At 44.5% G+C, this 20,441-nt stretch overlaps 1 protein-coding gene across 6 annotated transcripts in view; it reads left to right on the top strand.

The window, feature by feature from the left end:
* DIP2A (DIP2 acetate--CoA ligase A) overlaps positions 1-20,441 on the top strand; it is an 879,263-nt gene that overhangs the window by 278,306 nt on the left and 580,516 nt on the right. For 5 of the 6 annotated variants that reach the window (XM_085645155.1, XM_085645153.1, XM_085645151.1 and 2 more), the window contains 2 exons: positions 6,046-6,165; positions 14,745-14,996. In XM_085645155.1, the coding sequence (XP_085501281.1) occupies positions 6,099-6,165; positions 14,745-14,996 (319 nt within the window). In that variant the 5' untranslated portion in view covers positions 6,046-6,098. The remainder of the gene's footprint in view (positions 1-6,045; positions 6,166-14,744; positions 14,997-20,441) is intronic. The other variant, XM_085645154.1, reaches the window with a different exon arrangement.

Raw genomic sequence — 20,441 nt, 5'->3', positions numbered from 1 at the left:
GTTAATTCCTAAAGACTTTTAATATGTATAGACTTCTGTCTGTAGATTCACAGCAGATCTTCCAAAATAAAATCCTTTTGTGTGGAAATAAAAAAATGGGGGCTGCTGTATTTGTTTTGGTATAGCCTTCTTTAACCCCTTCTGTGTCACACCCTTTCCCCCTCCTGTGCCGGGCGTTGTATTAGTGGGTGGGGTTCATGACGAGATAGTCTCGTCATGGGCACAGCGCGACCGTGCTCCATGACGAGACTATCTCGTCATGGGCACTGAAGAGGTTAATGAGGGGAATAATTTAAAGTATGTATTTTAATCTACTATTGCTTCTGCAGTTAGTTTTACCATATAGTGTTTGTGGATTTGAATAATTTGTTTTGAGAAAATATTTGTTCGAGGCATATGAGCTGCAGATTACACACTTTTGCATAGATTGCAAACATCCAGGCCCAACACCAGATGGCAGTTTGTTTTTCCTCTTGGAAAGTCTTTGGAAGTCACGAGGTCGGTGACTCCTCCTTTGGATGGTATTGCGCATGGGCTTCGGCTCCATCCTCAGATTGTTTTTTTCCGCCATCGGGCTCGGATGTAATCTTTGCGCTCCGGTTCCGAACAGCCTCCAGTTCGACGATCCACGCGCAATCCTCACCCCAATTCGCGGTATTGTTTCGATCGCGATCTCTTCAATCAACGCGCCTTCTCATCGACACAAACCTTCGGTTCCAGTCGTCGACGGCGGCCTTCGGGCCTACCCATGCTCCGGTCCCGGCTCATGGAAAGAACTCCAGTTAAAAAGTGCCCTTGATGTGGGTCCAAATTTCCCCACACCGATCTTCATGAGGTATGCAACCTCTGCTTCTCCCCTGAACACGAGGCTCGAGCCAGCCTACCAGCGGTGCCGAGAAACACACTTCGGCACAGAAAAAGAAACCTGCCTCCACCTCGACATTGAGCTCCGCACCGAAGCCCTCGGGGTCGAAACACAGCTCTTCGGTCCCGACGCCATCTTCGGTACCAACCAAACCACACAAGGCCACCGGCACCGACACTTCCAAGTCGAAGTCCATCTCGACGCAGACCAAGAGACCGGAGGGTCCCAAGCCGGGTTCTAAACATCAAACCGGCACAGAAAAACCTAAAAAGTCATCGGCCCTTGACGCCTTCGGCGCCGACGGACCGAATTACCTCACCAGAGCTATTTACACCGGATCCCTTGCAAAAAACTCTTACCAAGGAACCAAAAACTGGACATTTGACACTCTCTACCAAAAAGAGACATTTGGAGAAGCCTGCTCTGCCTCCACCTCCAAAGAGGACGGACTCTGCTACCTCTCCGTTCAGAATACCTTCCCCTCCCCCTCCACCTCCTCCTCCTTCCCCCACCTCCACCCCCTCCACCCTCTCCGCCCTCTCCACCCCACCTCATCGTTCTCCTACCCCGTCTCCAGACGACGATGATCAGGGGGACCATACCATGATACAGGGGATGTGCCACAGGATCCCACCCCTACAGGATCCCCAGACCCATGGGACGATTACAATATTCCAGATATCCCTAACGTCCCACAAGACGATCTTTACCCTTCTAGACCATCTCCACCAGAAGATTCATTAGGGTTCAACCATCTTCTGCAAAGGGCGGCACATTATCACGGAGTGGACTTGCATACCGACCCCGTGGAGGAAGATTTCCTCCTAGACACATTTGATACTTCAGATAGGTCCACCTCCATACTGCTCATGCTCAAAGGGGTGTAAAGCATGCGGCAGAAGTTTTTAAGGACCCAGTTAGAGCCAGGGTCATTAACCCACTTATTGAAAAAAAAATACAAACCTGCTCCCTCAGATCCCTCTTACATCACAGGACCAGCGCCACTAGATTCCTTAGTAGTATCTACGGCACGTAAAAGGGCAAATTCACAAGCGTCAGGTGATGCACCACCACCTGACAAGGAATCAAAACTACTAGATGCATCAGGCAAATGCACAGCATCCCAGGCGGCCAACATATGGCGCATAGCAAACACTCAGGCACTGCTGGCCAGATATGACAGGGCTCATTATGACAAATTGGAAAGCATAATGCACCATCTCCCTGAAAAATATAAAGCTAGGGCCAATGAGTTAATTCAAGAGGGTAAAACAATCGCAAACACCTCCATACGTTGTGCCCTAGATGCAGCAGACACAGCCTCCAGGGCCATCAACACCAGCGTCCTTCTCCGTCGCCATGCTTGGCTACGGGAATCTGGTTTTAAACCAGAAGTACAAGCCTCCATCCTTAACCATCCCTTTGACCAGGAACATCTATTCGGGCCAAAGGTGAATGAGGCCTTAGAAAAGATGAAAAAGGACATGGATACTGCAAAATCCATGGGGGCCTTACAGTCTCACCCGCCCAGACGCACTTTTCGCCGCACATCCAGAGGCTACTCCTCAGAAACAGCGTCCACATCATACAAATCCCCTACTCAGACCACCTTTACAAAAGGTTACCAAAGAGGCGGCTACAGGGGTAACAACAACAAGGGCAGATGCAAAACAAACAACGCCTGTTCTGCCACACCTCCTACCCAATGACTTCCCCTCGCTCCCCCAGACCATTCCACTCCGGTCCGGGGCAGACTCCGAAATTTCCTTCATGTCTGGGAGACCATCACCCCAGAGAAAGGGGTGACCCAAATAATTCGGTCAGGCTACTGCCTATAACTAATATCTACCCCCCCAAACATTCCACCCAGGCAACGCCCAATGTCACAAGAACATTCAACATTACTAAAGCAGGAGGTAATCTCCCTCCTACAAAAACAGGCAATAGAACACGTTCCTGTCAATCAACAAAATATGGGGGTCTACTCCCTATATTTTCTCATACCATTTTCACATGGTAATGCTTCAGCAGGTACTTCCGCTCCTCTCCCAGAACGACTTCCTTACCACACTGGACTTGAAAGACGCATACTTCCATATTCCAGTGCACCATGCTCTCAGAAAGTACCTCAGATTTGTAGTGGACGGACAACACTACCAATTCAAAGTGCTCCCGTTCGGAGTCACAACAGCACCACAGGTATTCACCAAGTGCCTGGCGGTGGTGGCGGCACACTTGAGAAGACAGCACATTCACGTCTTCCCATACCTAGACGATTGGCTGATAAAAGTCACTTCATACAATCAGTGTGTACAACACACCACCACCACAATCGAACTACTTCACCAACTAGGCTTCTCGGTGAACCACCAAAAGTCCCAGCTACAACCATCCCACATAAAACAATACCTCTGTGCCACCATAGACACCTCGAAAGCGATAGCCTACCCCAATCCGGCCAGGATTGCTAGCATTCAGGCTTTGCGACAAAAATTCATACCTCAACACTCCCTCCCAGCACGAGTGTTCATGCAATTAATAGGGATGATGGCCTCTTGCATTTTCATAGTGCCCCATGCAAGACTCCAGATGCGTCCTCTCTAAGAGTGCTTAGCGCGCCAATGGAACCAGGCCCAAGGTCAACTGACACATCTGGTGTTGGTAGACTGTCGCACCCATCGCTCTCTGCAGTGGTGGAACACCACAAACCTTTCCAAAGGTCGACCGTCCCTGGATCCAGTTGCCCAGATAATACTAACAACGGACGCATCGCTCTCAGGCTGGGGAGCTCACCTATTACACCTCACCGTGCAGGGCACATGGACGCCTCAACAAAAGTTACTCCATATCAACCATCTGGAGTTACTAGCAATATTTTTAGCCCTAAAATCTTTTCAGACACAGATTTCAGGCAAGGCAGTCCTCATTCGCACAGACAACATGACGGCCATGTATAATATACAAAAACAAGGTGGCACACACTCTCCACAGCTCTCTCAATTAGCACAGAGCATATGGAGATGGGCAATTCCCCACAAAATTTTTCTCCTAGCTCAACATGTCCCAGGAGTCCAAAACACCATGGCAGATCTGCTAACCAGACACAACAGATCCACGAGTGGGAACTTCACCCACAGGTTCTTCATCCGTTCTTTCACATGTGGGGGTATCCGCAGATAGACCTCTTTGCCACCCACGAAAACACAAAATGCTCAAGCTTCGCCGCCAGATACCCACAGCCATTGTCCAAAGGAAATGCGATATGGATGAACTGGTCAGGCAGATTTGCGTACGCTTTTCCGCCTCTCCCACTCATTCCATTAGTGGTGCGCAAACTACTACAACACTCCCTCACACTAATCCTAGTAGCTCCAACGTGGGCCAGACAACCGTGGTACACCACGCTGCTCTAGTACCACACTAAAAACTACACCTCTCACCATGCCTCCTAACCCAGAACCATGGAGAGATCAGACACCCGGACCCAGCTCAGCTCAACCTTGCGATCTGGCTCCTGAAATCCTAGAATTTGGGTACCTAAATCTTCCCCCTGACTGTATGAACGTCATCAGAGAAGCTAGACGACCTACCACTAGAGCATGCTACGATGCCAAGTGGAAACGATTTGTTGTTTATTGCCATAACAACACCATCAATCCCCTGGAAGTGTCCATTCAACACATCATAGGCTACTTACTCCACCTACAAAGGTGTAATTTAGCCTATACGTCCATTCGACTACACCTCGCAGCAATTGCAGCTTACTAACAAAACAGGCAACATCTTTCACTCTTTAGAGTACCTGCCATTAAAGCCTTCATGGAAGGCCTAAAAAGATTAATTCCCCCCAGAGTACCACCCTCACCTGTGTGGAACCTAAATATTGTTCTCACAAGGCTAATGGGGCCTCCCTTCGAACCTTTTCCTCAAATGCGAACTGCAATTCCTAACATGGAAAACAGCTTTCCTTGTAGCCATCACTTCCCTTAGAAGGGTCAGTGAGATACAAGCGCTTACCATACAAGAACCTTTTCTTCAAATGCACCATAACAAGGTTGTTCTCCGTACCAACCCAAAATTCCTACCTAAAGTCATTTCCCCTTTTCACCTAAACCAATCTGTAGAACTACCAGTATTTTTCTCGCAACCACAGACCGTTGCAGAAAGGGCTCTGCACACACTAGATGTCAAACAAGCCTTACTCTACTACATCGAGAGAACACAACCTTTCCGAAAGACCAAACAACTGTTTGTCTCTTTCTCTCTACCACACAAGGGCAACCCCATCTCAAAATCAGATGATATCTGCAAAGCAGCTACATGGTCAACACCGCACACTTTCACTAAACACTATTGTGTAGATGTGCAAACTAAGCAACAAGCTAGTGTGGGCCAGGCTGTACTCAAAACATTATTTCAAACCACTGCAACAGATACCGGTGGTCGCCGCTAGGGTTGGCAACTGCTATATAGTCTATGCAAAAGTGTGTAATCTGCAGCTCATGTGCCTTGAACGGAATATGCTACTTACCAGTATGCATCTTTTCTTGGCATGTAGAGCTGCAGATCTACACACGCCCACCCGCCTCCCCGGCTACCTGTATCTGTTCCAGTTTATCTTATTTAGATACACACATGGGTTTCTTCACTGTTATTACTACGCTCCATCTTTCCCTGCTGGCGAAAAACAATCTAAGGATGGAGCCGAAGCCCATGCGCAATACCTTCCAAAGGAGGAGTCACCGACCTCGTGACTTCCATAGACTTTCCAAGAGGAAAAACAAACTGTAAACATCCGGGCCCAACACCAGATGGCGATCTATGCAAAAGTGTGTAGATCTGCAGCTCTACATGCCAAGAACAGATGCATACTGGTAAGTTTCATATTCCTTTCAAGATATTTTATATAGGATTGCAATTGCGTGTGTGTTTTTTAATAGCAATTGTCACCCTGTGGGTGGTGTCTAAGGCTTCCAACATGGCCTTTTCACTGTGGTTGTCTCAGGGATGTTCTGTATGTTGTAGTTTGTTGTTGGTCTTGAACTTGTGCTTTGCTGTTCTTTGTTGATGCTCCTGACTGCGCTAACACCTTTACATTCTTAATACCTCTTGAATTTATTGATGACTGAAGTTAACATTTCTGTGTGATAATGCATTTGTCCTATCTTCTTGCTCTTCAGATGTCCACACTGAAGCAGTGCAGGCAGCATTGGCCAAATACAAAGAGAGGAAAATGCCCATGCCTTCAAAACGACGTACGACCTCTGGGCATCCTTCAGTAGAAACCTACACACCTCCAGGTTTGTAATCGATGGCCTCCACTGACGTGGTAAAAGAACATGTTCTGCAATGTTATACTTGATTTAACCACCATTGTCAGCAGTGCCAAATATTTAATAACTACCTAGAGCTCATGCTGTTATGATATTTGAAACCGGTTAAGACTGCAAGGCCATTTCAGTTTTCCAATTTCCTACATATTTGTTGCAAATTGAGCCTAATTGGCCTCCATCTTTACTCCTGCTTTGTCACTAAGGGTGATCCCCTACTTCAGCTCCAGAGTTTTTTTTAAAAACTAATTTGATGGTTTTGTTCCCATTACCTGCAAAGAGTCTTTCATTTCTTACATACTGAGAAAATACTGTCTTATGTTTCTCCTGTGTCCCCATCCATCATCCTTCTGTCTCACCTGTGTATTTGCAATTTGTTTCATCATATCTCCTGTTACCTGTGCCTCTGGTTTGAACATATTTAAATACATATAACCTGCATCCCATAAAGCACTTCCATCCACATATCCCTGCATAACTGTTGAGAATTGTCGGCTGTCTCATGCAGGACAAAAAAATTATGGGTTTAGAGGCCTTGCAGTAAGATCACCAAGTTACCTTTTTTGAACATGTTGCCACCACACCAAGATGAGCTTCTCTTGGCACTTGTGTTTTTGGGCAGTTATTTTTCTCTGTTTCTCCTCCTCATGGAGTTTTATTGAATATTTCCCATGAAGAGAATGCCAAAAAAAAAGAATTGCACCCTTCCGCTGCGCTTGCTTGCTAAGAACACAATGCACTGGATGTGGAAGACTGTTTTCTTCCGCATCTAACCCACACAAAGCCAGTATTTCATGTCTTGGCATCCATTATAACCATTCCCTATAGTTTAGTTAAAGGCCATTCAAGTTTAAGGCCCAATCTTCCTACTAATCCTAGTTTATCAAACTTGTTTTTAAGATTAGCTCAACCAGCTAAACTTGTTGATATGAACTCTTTATTCTCAGTTAAGGACCAGTATTTATCTACCTGAAAGAAGCCACACCGAATACCTTGGCTTTCTAAAGTACTGGACTCAAAATCTGAATAAGCTGTAGCCATGGTAATCTTTCCTGATCCCTTAGTGGTAATTTTACGATTGCTTGAGGAAACAGCAAAGGTTACTGCTCTTCACCCTTCCACATCAAAGTGCATAGAAAGGAAGACTTGTTCAACAGTCTTCACAACGTGGATGATTTAAATAGCCCTGATGAATTCCTTCTACTCTATGCAGCTAAATGATTTGTGTCCCAGCCCCCTAAAGGTAAAGAAGCTGCTTTGCAGAAAATACATGTGTATAACAAAGACATTATGAATACCTCAGTCAGATGGGGAGCTCCCTGTGGAATAGGAATCAATCTCCCATGCTCCAGTCCGGCCTCCCCGAATCCTTCAAATATCTTGAACGTTTTAACACAGTTCAGCCTCAATACTTGGGCATTAGAACTATGGATCCTGAATAGTGTTGGGAGGCACTCCGTTAACAATGTGATCATGGGGAAAAAAGTCTGAAAGTTCTACCTGTGACCCTGGAGTGGAGCTTTTATGGTATGCAGACAGATCCCAGGATCGCAGCTACGAGTCCCTTTGGACGAGGCGGGGGACTGACAGGGGTGCTGCATTCGGAGAGAGAGGTTAATCTGGGATACCCCAATGGGCCCCAACCGGGTGGTGAGACACAGAGAGATGCACACTGGGAGCGCGTGGCTCAGAAGAGGGCTTGCTTATGGCAAACTCCTTGAGGCGTTACCATCTCTGATGCAGGATGAGGATGTGGAGCAAGTAGATGATTGTCTTGGAAGCAACCTTGTGAGACCGCCCGGTACAACAGGCCTGTCCCGGGCCTGGGTGTCGAAGCTATAACAGGTGTGTGCACAAGCTGTGGTGAATCCCCGGGATCCTGGTCAGGAAAGAAGAACCCTGCCATTTGGTGCTGGGGGACCTCCGGCCCCTGAGAATGAACCATATTCACATTAGAGCATTGAGCTGAATCAGCCTAATGGACATGGGGTTATGATCTTTGTCAAAACACTACTGCCAGTCTGTGAACTGCCAAAACCCCCTCCGGGAGCTATCGCCTAAAGGTTTCTTAGTGACATTACTCTAGGGGCGGCAGCCTCACTGTATACATGTTGGGGTAACGTGAGGAAGTGGCAACCTGAGCCAGTTGGCCTGCAGTCACCCATCTTTTATTGCACTAGGTTGTGATATGATCTCCAACTGCATTGACTCAGGACATAGTCGAGTGAATGGTCTTGCAGTAACACTTGTGTTCTGTTGGGCTTCCTGCTTTTCTGCCCCTTATAGCATCAGCACCCCCAAATCAAAATTTGCAGGTGACCCACACCCACCATGAAAGTAGACATGGACACAAAAGACTTTACATACTACAAGGCGGCCAGCCTCCAACGGAGGGTCACCTTGTTACTAAATCAGTATCTAGCAACTATGGAATGGACATCAGACTTCTGGAAGCAATTATCACCAAGAGAGAAACCTGTGAACAGAAATAGATGTGGTTGTGATCGACATGGGGCTTTTAAGGCAATACCCTAGGAGGCCCTCTGACACCACCAAGCAGACGGAAGATACCCTGTTGTAAATGTAATCTAATTACTCCATTTTACGGAAGCTGGTCCTAGACCTCACTGAACGGGTGAGATTTGTTGACATATGGAGGAAATTTCTGAAGCAAGAGCATGACGCAAGAACATTTGGGTTGTGAGCCTACCGTTTGGGGCATAGGTAAATGAATATGGTGAATAACCTGGAAAATTGCCGACAACAGCAATGGTGCCCCAATGACTTTCAAAATTCCATATGACTGGCATGCCCAAAACGCCTGTGATAGCTCAGGCACTTCATTAACGCAACAGGGATGTTGTAATCACAGGGCCTGAAGGTTGGGACAGATGAATGTTGTAAACTGTATGGTATCCATTTTCCTGGACTTTTTGAACCTGTTCCCCACAAATCTTAAGGCTATGCTTGGTGAACAAACTTAGCTCTTCTCTGGATCCTAAGAAATGTAGGGCTGGCTCAAATTCTATGAATCAAATCTAGGTTGCTGGACTAGTTCGCAACTAATGAAACATAGGCATGGAGGAGGGCAAGAATCACAATGTAAAGGAACCTACGCAACGCAGTGCGAGGCCATGGTCAGAAGAGCCTCAGCTTTGGAGGCTGCAGGCATCCTCCAGGACTCGCACAATTACACTAATCTGAAACTCTAGTTCTGACTCTGATCTCTCCATGAATGATGAGACAGAACTCCCTGTTGGAACCCCGAGAACAACTGATGACTTGTGAGGATCCTACCTTTCCTTGGTGAGTGTCTGGTTGAGACTGTGAATCACCTCTTACCATAGAACTCATGTTACTGTAATGGATTAGGGCAGAAGGGAAAGTGCCGAGAGTGCCAACGTTGCCCCTCTAGATTTTTTTTTGGGCCTTGAGGATGAGCTATTCAGTTTACTATGTTTTAATTACATGGAGTACGTTTATTTCTCTGTCCCAAGATGTGGGAGATGGGTGTTAATGCAATTTTTGAGTGATCACACATCTTAGTCATGCTGAGTGTGCAATACGGGCTAGAACGGTACCTAGTGGAGTGGCGGTCAGGCCGGAAGGGGGGGAATAATAATTTGTGGTGGCTACTAGACACGGGGCAAGTACTCTTAATATGTACAGTTGGCGGGGTTGAATAGGTACAACAGTCTTACTTGGAACAATCGGATTTTCGGTTCTGTGGTGAAACATTTTTAGATACACTCATATCTTAATTTCAGAGGAGCCATTTTCCTGCAAAAGGTTCTCATCAAAAAGCAGAGTTGCAACTACAAGACTGGGGCAAATATCTGCCACTGGATGCGCTAACATTTTGAGTGATGTCCTACTATTGATCTTGCATGGGACACTGTTCACAGCCACAGAGATGCACCTTGATGGGGAGAGTCGTTTTTTCCTGCTAAAAGGCAAATTAGATAGTAAAAAAATATTAGGTAGCATTTATGCCTGAATACGTAACAACTTTGTTTCTACACACCTTATCAAGTGGGTTGACACAATAGCTCCATCTTTTCTTGGTACTTTGGGAGGGTTGGAAGTGGAGGGCTGTAGAGGGAAGTCCTTTGCAATCTGGATTGATCACACCAACCACCTTTAGGTGCACCATTGAGGACAGCTGAAGGATTAGTTTCTTGGATGGAACACGATGACCTCACTGATGGCTGGAGGCTGTTACATTCCAGGAAAAGGGAATGTTCTTTCTACTCCCTGGTACATGATCTCCATGTCGGGCTCACTCCTATATTATGCTCATACCCATTACAACCCATGATTAAACAAACTGAATACTTATGCATAACGCTTTCTGAGATAAAAAACATGTAAGTTACCGTTTGTGGATACATCATGAAATGCGTTTCAATGGAGAACATTTTTGATCAAACCCACTTTTATGGTAATTGCATATAATGAATGTCTTATTTTCTTCAAAAACTGTTTGTTGCAATTTCAAAGAATTAATAACTTGTGGTACTCAATCCAGCAGTACAGTAAGCCAAGAGTGGTAAGGAGCTAAAGTTAGAACACATTTTTCTCACAAGTACTTGGCAAGGTCTAAAGAGTTCACACATACAAATGTCCTCTTAAACAGTTAGTTCAACGAACCTTCTCCATGATACTGGATGCATCTGTGCTACATTTACACAAGTTCACAGTAAACTAAATAACCAGATAAAACAAAACAGACCTGTTACGTGTATCTCATGTGCACTAAGAACCAGAGGGGTCCAATGGGTATGCAGAGGCGGACCGGGCAGGGAGAAGGGGCAATGGGGCCAACATCCCACACACTCCATGACCGGGCAGGCGGAGATGCCTGGATAGAGGGCCTGAGTATCTCAAAGGTCCCAGGTCCAACACCATAGGGTATGGGGTCTTAGGTTTGGAAGAGGTGCAGCGCATGCAGTCTGGGACCACAGACAAAAAGCGGCAACCCCTCCGACTGGTAGGCTACCAAGGGGCTCCAAATGTAGTCAAACCCTGTACAGGCATCTGCCATTATATATGCCATGTGCTCGAGCGCCAAAGCTTGCCACAACCTGGCATGCCATTGTGAAAGTGAGGGGGGCTCTGCCTTCTTCCATGCCTCTGCCACCGCCATTTTTGTTGCACCTAAGCATAGCCACAAAATGGAGCGGTCCCCCTCTCCCTTGTTTGGTGCTTCTGACAGGGATCGTGCACCCTTGAAAGTACATGTTCCAGGGAATCTGAGATTGGGTAGCCTATTCTCTTCCTGATCTGTTCAAGGATTTCTTTCCAAAGGGTTGAATGGCAGGGCAATCCCACCAGATATGGCGGAAGTCGCTCAGTAGCCCACAGCCCGTCCAACACCTATCTGAAACATCTGGTAAGAGGGTATGGAGCTTTAGGGGGTATATTATGAATGTCGTTTGAAAAGAAATGTCTTGATCAATCATAAAGAATCGTGAAGTGTATGTTCCTCAGTAGGTCATGTAGCAGATATTAAGAATCTTACCCAGGATCTATGCAGACCGCCCGAAACATAGAGGGGTGATACCTCTTGCATCTGTGATCCACTGCCAGAAGCGATGCAGCTCATTCTACTACTGAAATAAGCACAGAGTTCGGGATTGTAGCCTCGTGTTGCTGTTGGGTTACCACAGATGAGTTCTTTATAGTCTAGACTGCAAAATAAAAGTATGCTACACACATTTACAGTTTTAGTTATGTTTCATGATTCTTTGCAACCAAATCGAAAGTTATCTGTAAATACTCAGTACTTGACAATTTAGCTTTAACTTCATCCTAGTTGACTTTGTAATATTTCTCGGATGTAAAGCACACACCTGAAACAGTCAACTTCACTAACCACTGAAAAGAACATCAAAGCTCTATAAATTACTTCTTACTCTGGCCCATTTAAGACACCAATATGCACCAAGAAATATAAAAAATGAACAACCCTTACTGTCACCTTCTTATTGCAGTAAAGATCGAGTCAAACCCTCAATTGCCACTACTGATAAAAGTGCCATGCCATTTCTCACTCAGTTTGATCTTAACATAAAGATATCAATTGAGGTATTTCTCTTGTACCTTAATTATTACCAGTGTCTGCTTGTGACTGTATCCCCATTGAACATTAATATGCAAAAATATTTCACTTTTCAGGCCACCTCTCCCTGTGTTACAAAAAGCTGAAAGAACACACAGATTAGTGCTGGATTCCCATGGTAACCTTGTGAAAACACAAACTGCGATCTCCTGCTTAGGCCTTGCACTGGTTCGATAACTGGATCTTGTCTCCTCTCTATCAGAACAAGCAAACAAAATGCCTCCATTAGCACTCCGCCCCTATGGGCATACAAACATCTCTCAAAGGAACTCCCAGCATTCTTCCTATCTGACCTTGGCTGTAGTTCAACATCCAGCATCACATCCAACGTGGACTCAGTGGTAAAACAGGAAATAGAGAATTCCTCAATCTTACCCCTTTTATATAATCACAGTCAGTTTTTCTCACCTATGATGTGCCTATCCTTTAGTTACCACACCATTCCATTCCACATTTTCACAATGTTGACGCCAAATGACCAACATCCAATAAGGAGATCTGGAGATAGATTTTAAATGTTTTTAGAATTGTTAGAGTTTTGAGTATATTCGTTATTTTGCTATAAAAAGTGAATAATTGTGATGTATGAATATTTTATACTTTAATGCACAGCATTTAGAAATTGCCAATATTATCTCCCTCATAGTTAAGAAGTAGTGGGTGACTTGGATTAACTTTATGCTTGTGTAGCTAATAGGGCATATTGCCTTTCTCATTGGCTTATCATCATCATCATCAAACCTTTATTCGATATTTAAAAAATATCATAAAAGTACAACACATTTAAAAAAAAAGAAAAACTACATTTCAATACATACTGAATACATTGGACGTCACAAAATTACATTTGTCATCAGGTCGTCAACTTTGCACCCTAGTGTTCCTAAGTCTTATAGCAACTTTAATAAAATTCGTGATACAAACCAATGTCAGTGGGTTTTCAGACCTTTGTAAATATAAAAGAGCGACCTTGGCATGTCTGAACTTCATTTGTTTTAAAATCCTCAGTAAAAAGCCACGCCTGGGTACCGAATAAAAAGGGCATAATAAAACAAAATGAAGGGTTTGGCTTGTCACGATAACCAGCTCAGACCGTTTGTATTGAGCATAAACTTTCAAGCAAAGCAACCTGCAGGTATACCATCATAAAATTACAAATATATACACAATTGCATTTGGCAAAGCAAAATATTGTCTTCCCTAAGAGAGCCTAACAAGGATTATCTCAGTGCAAATCTACTAGATCCACGGTTTGTCAGCGGGTGTAACCAACACCAAAAACTTAGTCTTCTACTTTGATTTGTGAGATTCCTTGTAACAAAATACCTCTCTGCAGACTTTAATACAGAGTAATGACAATACGCCAGTAAGTGTCTATTGACTTTAACATATGCTTTTACAATAAATACGCCAGACTTACTGTCTTAATCGTAACCTTTCATAATAAACAGACCTGGCTTGTAGCCATGACAATTGGCTTGCCACCATAGCCAGCACATTCCTACTGTATTGAGCATAACATTTCCCACAAGTCAAAAAGTACAACACAAGCTTTTTTTGTTTTTGTGGGAACACATAACTTCTGCCCAAGCAAATGCTGTACTCGAGTAACCCAACATGTTGACAGAGCCTAAGTCTTTCTCTCAGTAATACTTCTGAATGCTCTTTTTCTGTTAAGCCCACAATGTCTGTGCTGCCATGCCTGACCTTAAACGGCATCTATCCTGGAGGTATCTATGAAGGAAAAAAAACCGATTACATTTGTAGGCAAGAAAGAGTTTTAATCGTGATCCTAACGAAACAAAGGGTTGCTGTCAGGAACTTGAAAAATCTACATGGCTTTGCTAGTTATTTGTCTAGCTGATGAATTTTTCAGATATTCATATCCGTGGCTTTTCTAGTTATTAGTCTAGCTGATGAATTGGTCATCATTTGAATCAATCAAGCATGTTAAACTTGAAATACAAAAGCAGAACGTTAGTTTTGTTGCTATTCCTTATTTCTGATAGTTCACAAACCGTTACTTATGAGGTTCTTCTTTCCAAGTGGTTCAAGGTGTGCTCAAAGTGAAAAAAACAATTTATGTTTTTGAGAGTGCTCTCGGTCAGAGCGAAAATATGAACACTGGCCTCCATTTCCTACAGATATGATGACTAGTACAAAACTGTTCAAGCACCAACCTAGGAAAGTGAATCAGCATATTACAATTGAATACGTTGTTTGTTCTTTCACTGATTTTGAAAAAAATGTAAGGTATACAGAAGAGATAACACTTAATTATGTGCATCTAATGCTAAATTGCATGTATGTTTCATGTTCATTCCACATGCTGCATAGGGACAAAGCCCTGCTGATGTTCATGGCTTGCTTGCTTTTCGTCACTGATCATTCCTGCATCACATGGCTTTCATCATTATTTTAATCGCAGACACGTCATCCGCATCTGAAGATGAGGGCTCTTTACGTCTCCAAGGAAGGATCACCTCCACTCCCCTGCAGAGCCATTGCAACGTAGATCCTTGGCTTAGCCGTGTAATCCAAGGCTCTTCCACCTCATCTTCTGCATCCTCCACTTCATCTCACCCTGGAGTGAAACCAGCTGCCACCTCTGACATCAGCATCACCACCAACAGTGCAGCTGCTACCATGTTGGCTGATCTCATGGCTCATACTCAGATAGGTTAGTAAAAGAAAAAGAAGCAGAGAACTCATGTCCAGCTGCTGGGCAGTTGCTTTAAACCTGTTTGAGCATTGACAAGGAGTTGAGCAAATGAGATAGTACTGCCCCTCTTTGCACATGTGTTTGAACCATTTCATCTGTTTCGCAAAAATCTGGTTAATTTGCACCTATGTTTATAAGGAAGCTTATATTCAGGTAAGGTAAATGGCCCTGACTGTTATGGTATGTTAAAAATACATAGATTCAATCTGAGCAGGGAGGAAGCTTTCAGCTAGCCCAGAAGTAACACGTCTGTTGTAGTCCCTGCCCAGCTAAGATCTACCCAAGCAGGTGGGTCATGAAAAGCCATTGACTGTCCCCTTCACGGGTATGGTAGCTCTAGTCATCCCCAAATTGTTGAGTAACAAACCCCCTTGCAAGACTTTGCATGCAAGCATATATACTTGTATAACTGAAGCACAGTTGTTCATCTGTAGTCGGTGTTGACACCTTTTTACATAGCCATTCAAATTTGTGTATCTCTTTCCATCTTTGCCCCCCTTCAACCAATCGGCACTATACTTGGAGGGAAAAAAGGTATTTTAGCGGAGTTCTTAGAGCCTCCAAATTTGGTGCAGATGGGGCAAACTTGTATAATGTACATAAGTGGTCCCTAAACAATTGTTTTAGTTGCCAACAGATTTAGTTTTTCCATAAGAAATCTTTGTGTTACAGAACTCTGAAAATGATTGACATAGGTGTAAAAGTTTATGGCAAAGCGTCCTTTGTTATTTGGATTTGTTTCCCTTCATTAAATTAGTGAAAATCTGTTAGCCAAAATCTTATTTGGATACTTCTAACCATAGATATATCACCTTATGAATCTCACCAGACACCATACTGGATCGAGAAACTCTTGCAATAGGTCATGCAAACCAACATATGGACCATCACCGGTGCGACTCTATCCTATGTCCGAACATGACACAAAGACACATGAAGGTACCACGGCTGTGTGCTGATATCATTTCCTCTTTATCTGAGACCAAAGATGTGAATCGGAGCTCACTCTACCGATGTAATTTTTTTTCCACCAAATTAGTGATTTTGGCAGTGTGCACGAATGTCGCCCCCCCAAAGATGAGTTTTCAAGAGGTGCCACATGTGTGGGAAGCAGATGCCTTTGATTGCCTTACATGACATCTGTGCTAATGGTGTCTCTGGATTATGCATGAGCCCAAGCTATCCGACAAATGTTTCTTGATGCATCAGAGGATCAGGGAAAGAGAGGCCAACCTCTACGTTGTAGAAAACAAGGAGTGAAGTCGCCTTCGTTTGGTCAATCCAAGGTGAAGTCGAAAGACAAGAAGCCAAAAAAGTTTCACAAGTGGTCCACTCAAAGCTTTTCAATGCCTGGATGCCACCACTCCAATGGAAGGTCAGCAATTGGACCATATGCTGAACTTGGAACCGATCTAGCCAGAGTTGTCCAGTCTATGGTAGACTCCAAGGCAAGTTGGGACATTTGGGAGGGCCACGCTGCACATGTGTACTTTCATTCTGGTCTCCTATGGGGCACCTTTCTGCCCCATTTACCCATCAGCCCTCCAGGAAAACTTGAACGAGCGGGTCTTTCCACTGCCCCAACTTACATCAGATAAAGTCAGCCTGTTCCACCAACAGCACAGGACTGTACATCCACCCATATGCTACAGCTTCCGCTTCTTGGTCCCTGGTCAAGGCCAACTACATCTCCAACAGTGCCGGCTCCAGATCCAAAACCTGCCACAGATTTGGACCTGTCTTGAGCTAGAGCCCACACATTGTTGATTTACACGATTGCCAAAGTAAATAGTGATGATGACGAGGGCTCCTCTCCAGTTCATCAGTCTCATTAAGTGTTTCCTTAGAATGCAGTACATTTTTAGGTCAGATTTGGATGCCATTCAGGATCTCCAACATGTCTCCAATGAGGAACATGTCGATGTACAGGCAGTTAGTTTGTTCCAACTGTATTATATATATATGCTGACCTTTATCGTCATTTGCAAAATGCCATGGTTTCGCATACCTCGCAGGTGTCTACTCAGGATTCACCTTTAGGGCCTCATGCAGAGAATAGGGCCTCCTTTGTTGCAGTGATTTGCAGGGTGGTGGATATCCTGGAATTTCTGGTGTCCTCAGAAGAGAATAAGATTAACCTAATCACAGAAATTTTGCAACATTTTGATCTCTGAACCGTTACTGACTATCAAGAATGCCTTGATTGACTCTGTGATGGCTGCTTAGCTGTAATTCCCCCCCGCCCCCTGCGAGGTGCTGCAGCCCAGCATCAGGGGATCTGACGCAAAGCACAAAACTCCTTTTCTTTTATTAAATTGGCATTACACTCCCTGAATGCAGTTTGTCTCTTGTGGGCGCACAGGCTCAACCAGAAAGTGTAGCATAAAGTGCAAGTCTTTCCTCCCTGTACACAGTATGTACATCTATAGTAGGAGTAAGATGCAAAACTACTATAAAAGGTACATATTTGTTTGCAGCATATGCTGCTGTAGAACGCATGCTTCACACACATTCTATCTTGTAATGGGGGTGGACACCACAAATAGTTTTTGTTAGAAGTAGTGATTTCTGTTTAGAGGTCACTTGTGACCCATCTCCTGAAGCCCTTAATTCACCAGGACTTAGACTCTACTGTAGATTGTGTTTTTCTGCCTTTGGGTTCACACTTAAATTTTGGAGCTCTGGGACCGTCACAGTGCATAACCAAAAATGTCACCATCGGATCACCAAAAATCTTACCGCAGTAGTTGAAGACATCTTGTAACCAGTGGCTGCTTCGGAACTGATTTGGATCAAACAATTGAGACCAGGTTCTATTAGAATTACTTATTGGTGGATGGGTTATGGAGAATTCTCCATTCCAGTTCTATCCTTTTGAGGCCAGGTCCTATGAGAATTACTTATTGGGGGATGTGTTATGGAGAATACTCCATTCCAGTTCTATCCTACGTGTAACAGCATGTTCCCGTGGTCACATCATCATAGGATCTGTAACCTCTGACTTTTGATTCACCACAAGGAATTGAGCTGGTTGCCCTCCCGGGTCTTCAAAAATAATAAAACCATTCATTAGTGAAAAGAACGTCAGGAGGCATGTTACAGAACACACTGCCAATGTTCTCCTGAGCCATGCACCCTGGTATGCCAGGGTTCTAGTGCAACGGAGATCAGGGTATGTTTCTTTTGTTGACTACTTCAGAGTCCTCCTTCAGGGCCTACAGATGAACCCACACCCATGACCAAGACTATGCCTTTGGTTTTGTGGCCATCATCTGCTGATGATCTTACCTTTCATAGATTGCCATTGAGCAGAGCTTCCACTTTATACCAAGATGTCACCTTGAAAGGGCCATGCCTTGAGTGTCACCACCGAAATGCCTCAACAACAGAAATCACTAGTCCATAGCCTGCGCTGCACCTAAAGCCAGTTCCAACTCCAGAAAGGCCTGTAAAACATGGCATTGAGCTTTGACATTGAGAGACTTAATCTCAGCAACAAGAGCATGACCCACTCACTTCTGAGCCGAGTTCGACCTCCTAACCCGCACCGGGTATGGCTCTGAGCTATCCACATCTGCCAGAAGATCAGGGCAATCAGTCTGAAGATAGGCTAAAGAGAATCTGTATAGATCCAGTCACCAAGCATATCGTAACTCAAACAAAACAAGCTACACCATTGGGACAACCCCAGAATAATAAAATATGCTTCACATTTGAGGACAATACTTCTGGGTGTGCAGGGTAATAGCGCTCATATGGTAATCACCTATTATTATTCCACTACGTCATACATTCTGGTGCATCCAAAAAGATATTGGGGAAGGGAACACCGTACTTCCCTAAACTCAATCCAAGGATTGATCAAACACTTATACAGACTTATACGCGTCTGAAGCACTTCCAACTCTGAAAGAAATTTAAATGGTGGATGCTACACGGACGGATACTTTTAGAGAAACGCGCTTGAGAAATCAAAGCCCTGAGGAAGCCGTAGGTTTTCCCAACCACGGCGAAACGCGTTGCCATAAGGGATTGGAACTAACGAGATTAAAAGAAGACGATTATTAGAGCTTAATTGAATTGTGTTTGGATCTGTTTTTCGCTTGAATTGCTAAATGCACTGTAAGTTGTGTGCTCCGAAAAGTCTGTATAAGTGTTCACATTTGAGGAGGTGATTTTAGAGAAGCTTAGAACTTTCCCAATTCCCAAATAGATTAGGCATAGGGAGCACAGCCAACCACCAGCACAGTCCTCTCCACGTTCTCTCTCCACGTCACATTCTGTCCACACAGATATAACCCATAATCCTGCTGCCGATCTTCCCGACCCCTGTGAAGAGCCCATCCTTATGGAGCTGACCCCTTATTGTAGATCCCAAAGGTGACCCATCCTTAGAGTCTTAGCCACTCAAGCGATTGCCACCTCAAGACCCCACCTCATATCACATAGTAACCCAGCATGCAGTGGACTATCAGAAGTTCAAACTGCATGTTATGAAGGAAGGGGAGGACTTTGTCATCGAAACACTTCACCAAGACTCAAGAAAAAGTACTAGGTGGTGGTGGCACAGGACGCAATATACATCAGGGGAGGTGTGTCACCTGATTCATTCTATTGCATATGGCTCGAAAAAGGCCTTTAGTACAGGGGACATACACCACCCCCGACTGACAAAGCACATAGATTGTGCTGGCAAATGAGTAGCTGTTGGCGCTGCTACTCCTTGCTGTCATGATGCAACAGGTTTCACTGGGAGGAAATAGAGCAGCTGGTTTAAAAGAAAACACCTTTGGGAGGCTTACAGGAAGTACAACACAGAGCTTGTCCAAGATGGGAAAATCTTGCTAACACTACAATTAGGTGTGCCCTGAATGCAGCTGACACTGTCTCCTGCGAAATGAACATTACTGTTCTCCTTTGTCAGTTTGCCAGAAAAAGCGCTTCTAAATCCCGATCAGAAGTCCAACAATGCCTCTTACGTGTACCTTTTGATGGAGAGCACCATGTCTGCCGTCAGGTGAACACAATGCTGGGAAAAATTCAAAAAAATATATGAACACAACTAAAGCTTTGGCACACTACAGACGTATCCTACCAAGTCACATTTTAGGAGTCAACAAACACAAGTTGAAGTCAAGTTAGCCATCTGAACGCCTGTAGCACCAACCACAGCAGTATTTTCATGAGATTAAGGAAAACAAATCTTACTCCAAGGGAGGCTTCGGGAGATTGAGGCCCCAAAGGAACAGCACCTTGACCTGAAAAGCAGTGACCTTCCGCACATTTCCTCCGATCACACAACACTACAAATAGATACTTTCCATCATCACCTACAGTTACTGCCTGGTGGTACAAAAACAAGGCTATTCCTGTCCTTGAGGTTTGAGGTAATCCATTTTACTG

The sequence above is a fragment of the Triturus cristatus genome, chromosome 3_1 (genome assembly GCF_964204655.1).
Source record: "Triturus cristatus chromosome 3_1, aTriCri1.1, whole genome shotgun sequence".
NCBI classification, from domain to species: domain Eukaryota; kingdom Metazoa; phylum Chordata; class Amphibia; order Caudata; family Salamandridae; genus Triturus; species Triturus cristatus.
This window is presented reverse-complemented; position numbering and strand designations above follow the sequence as displayed.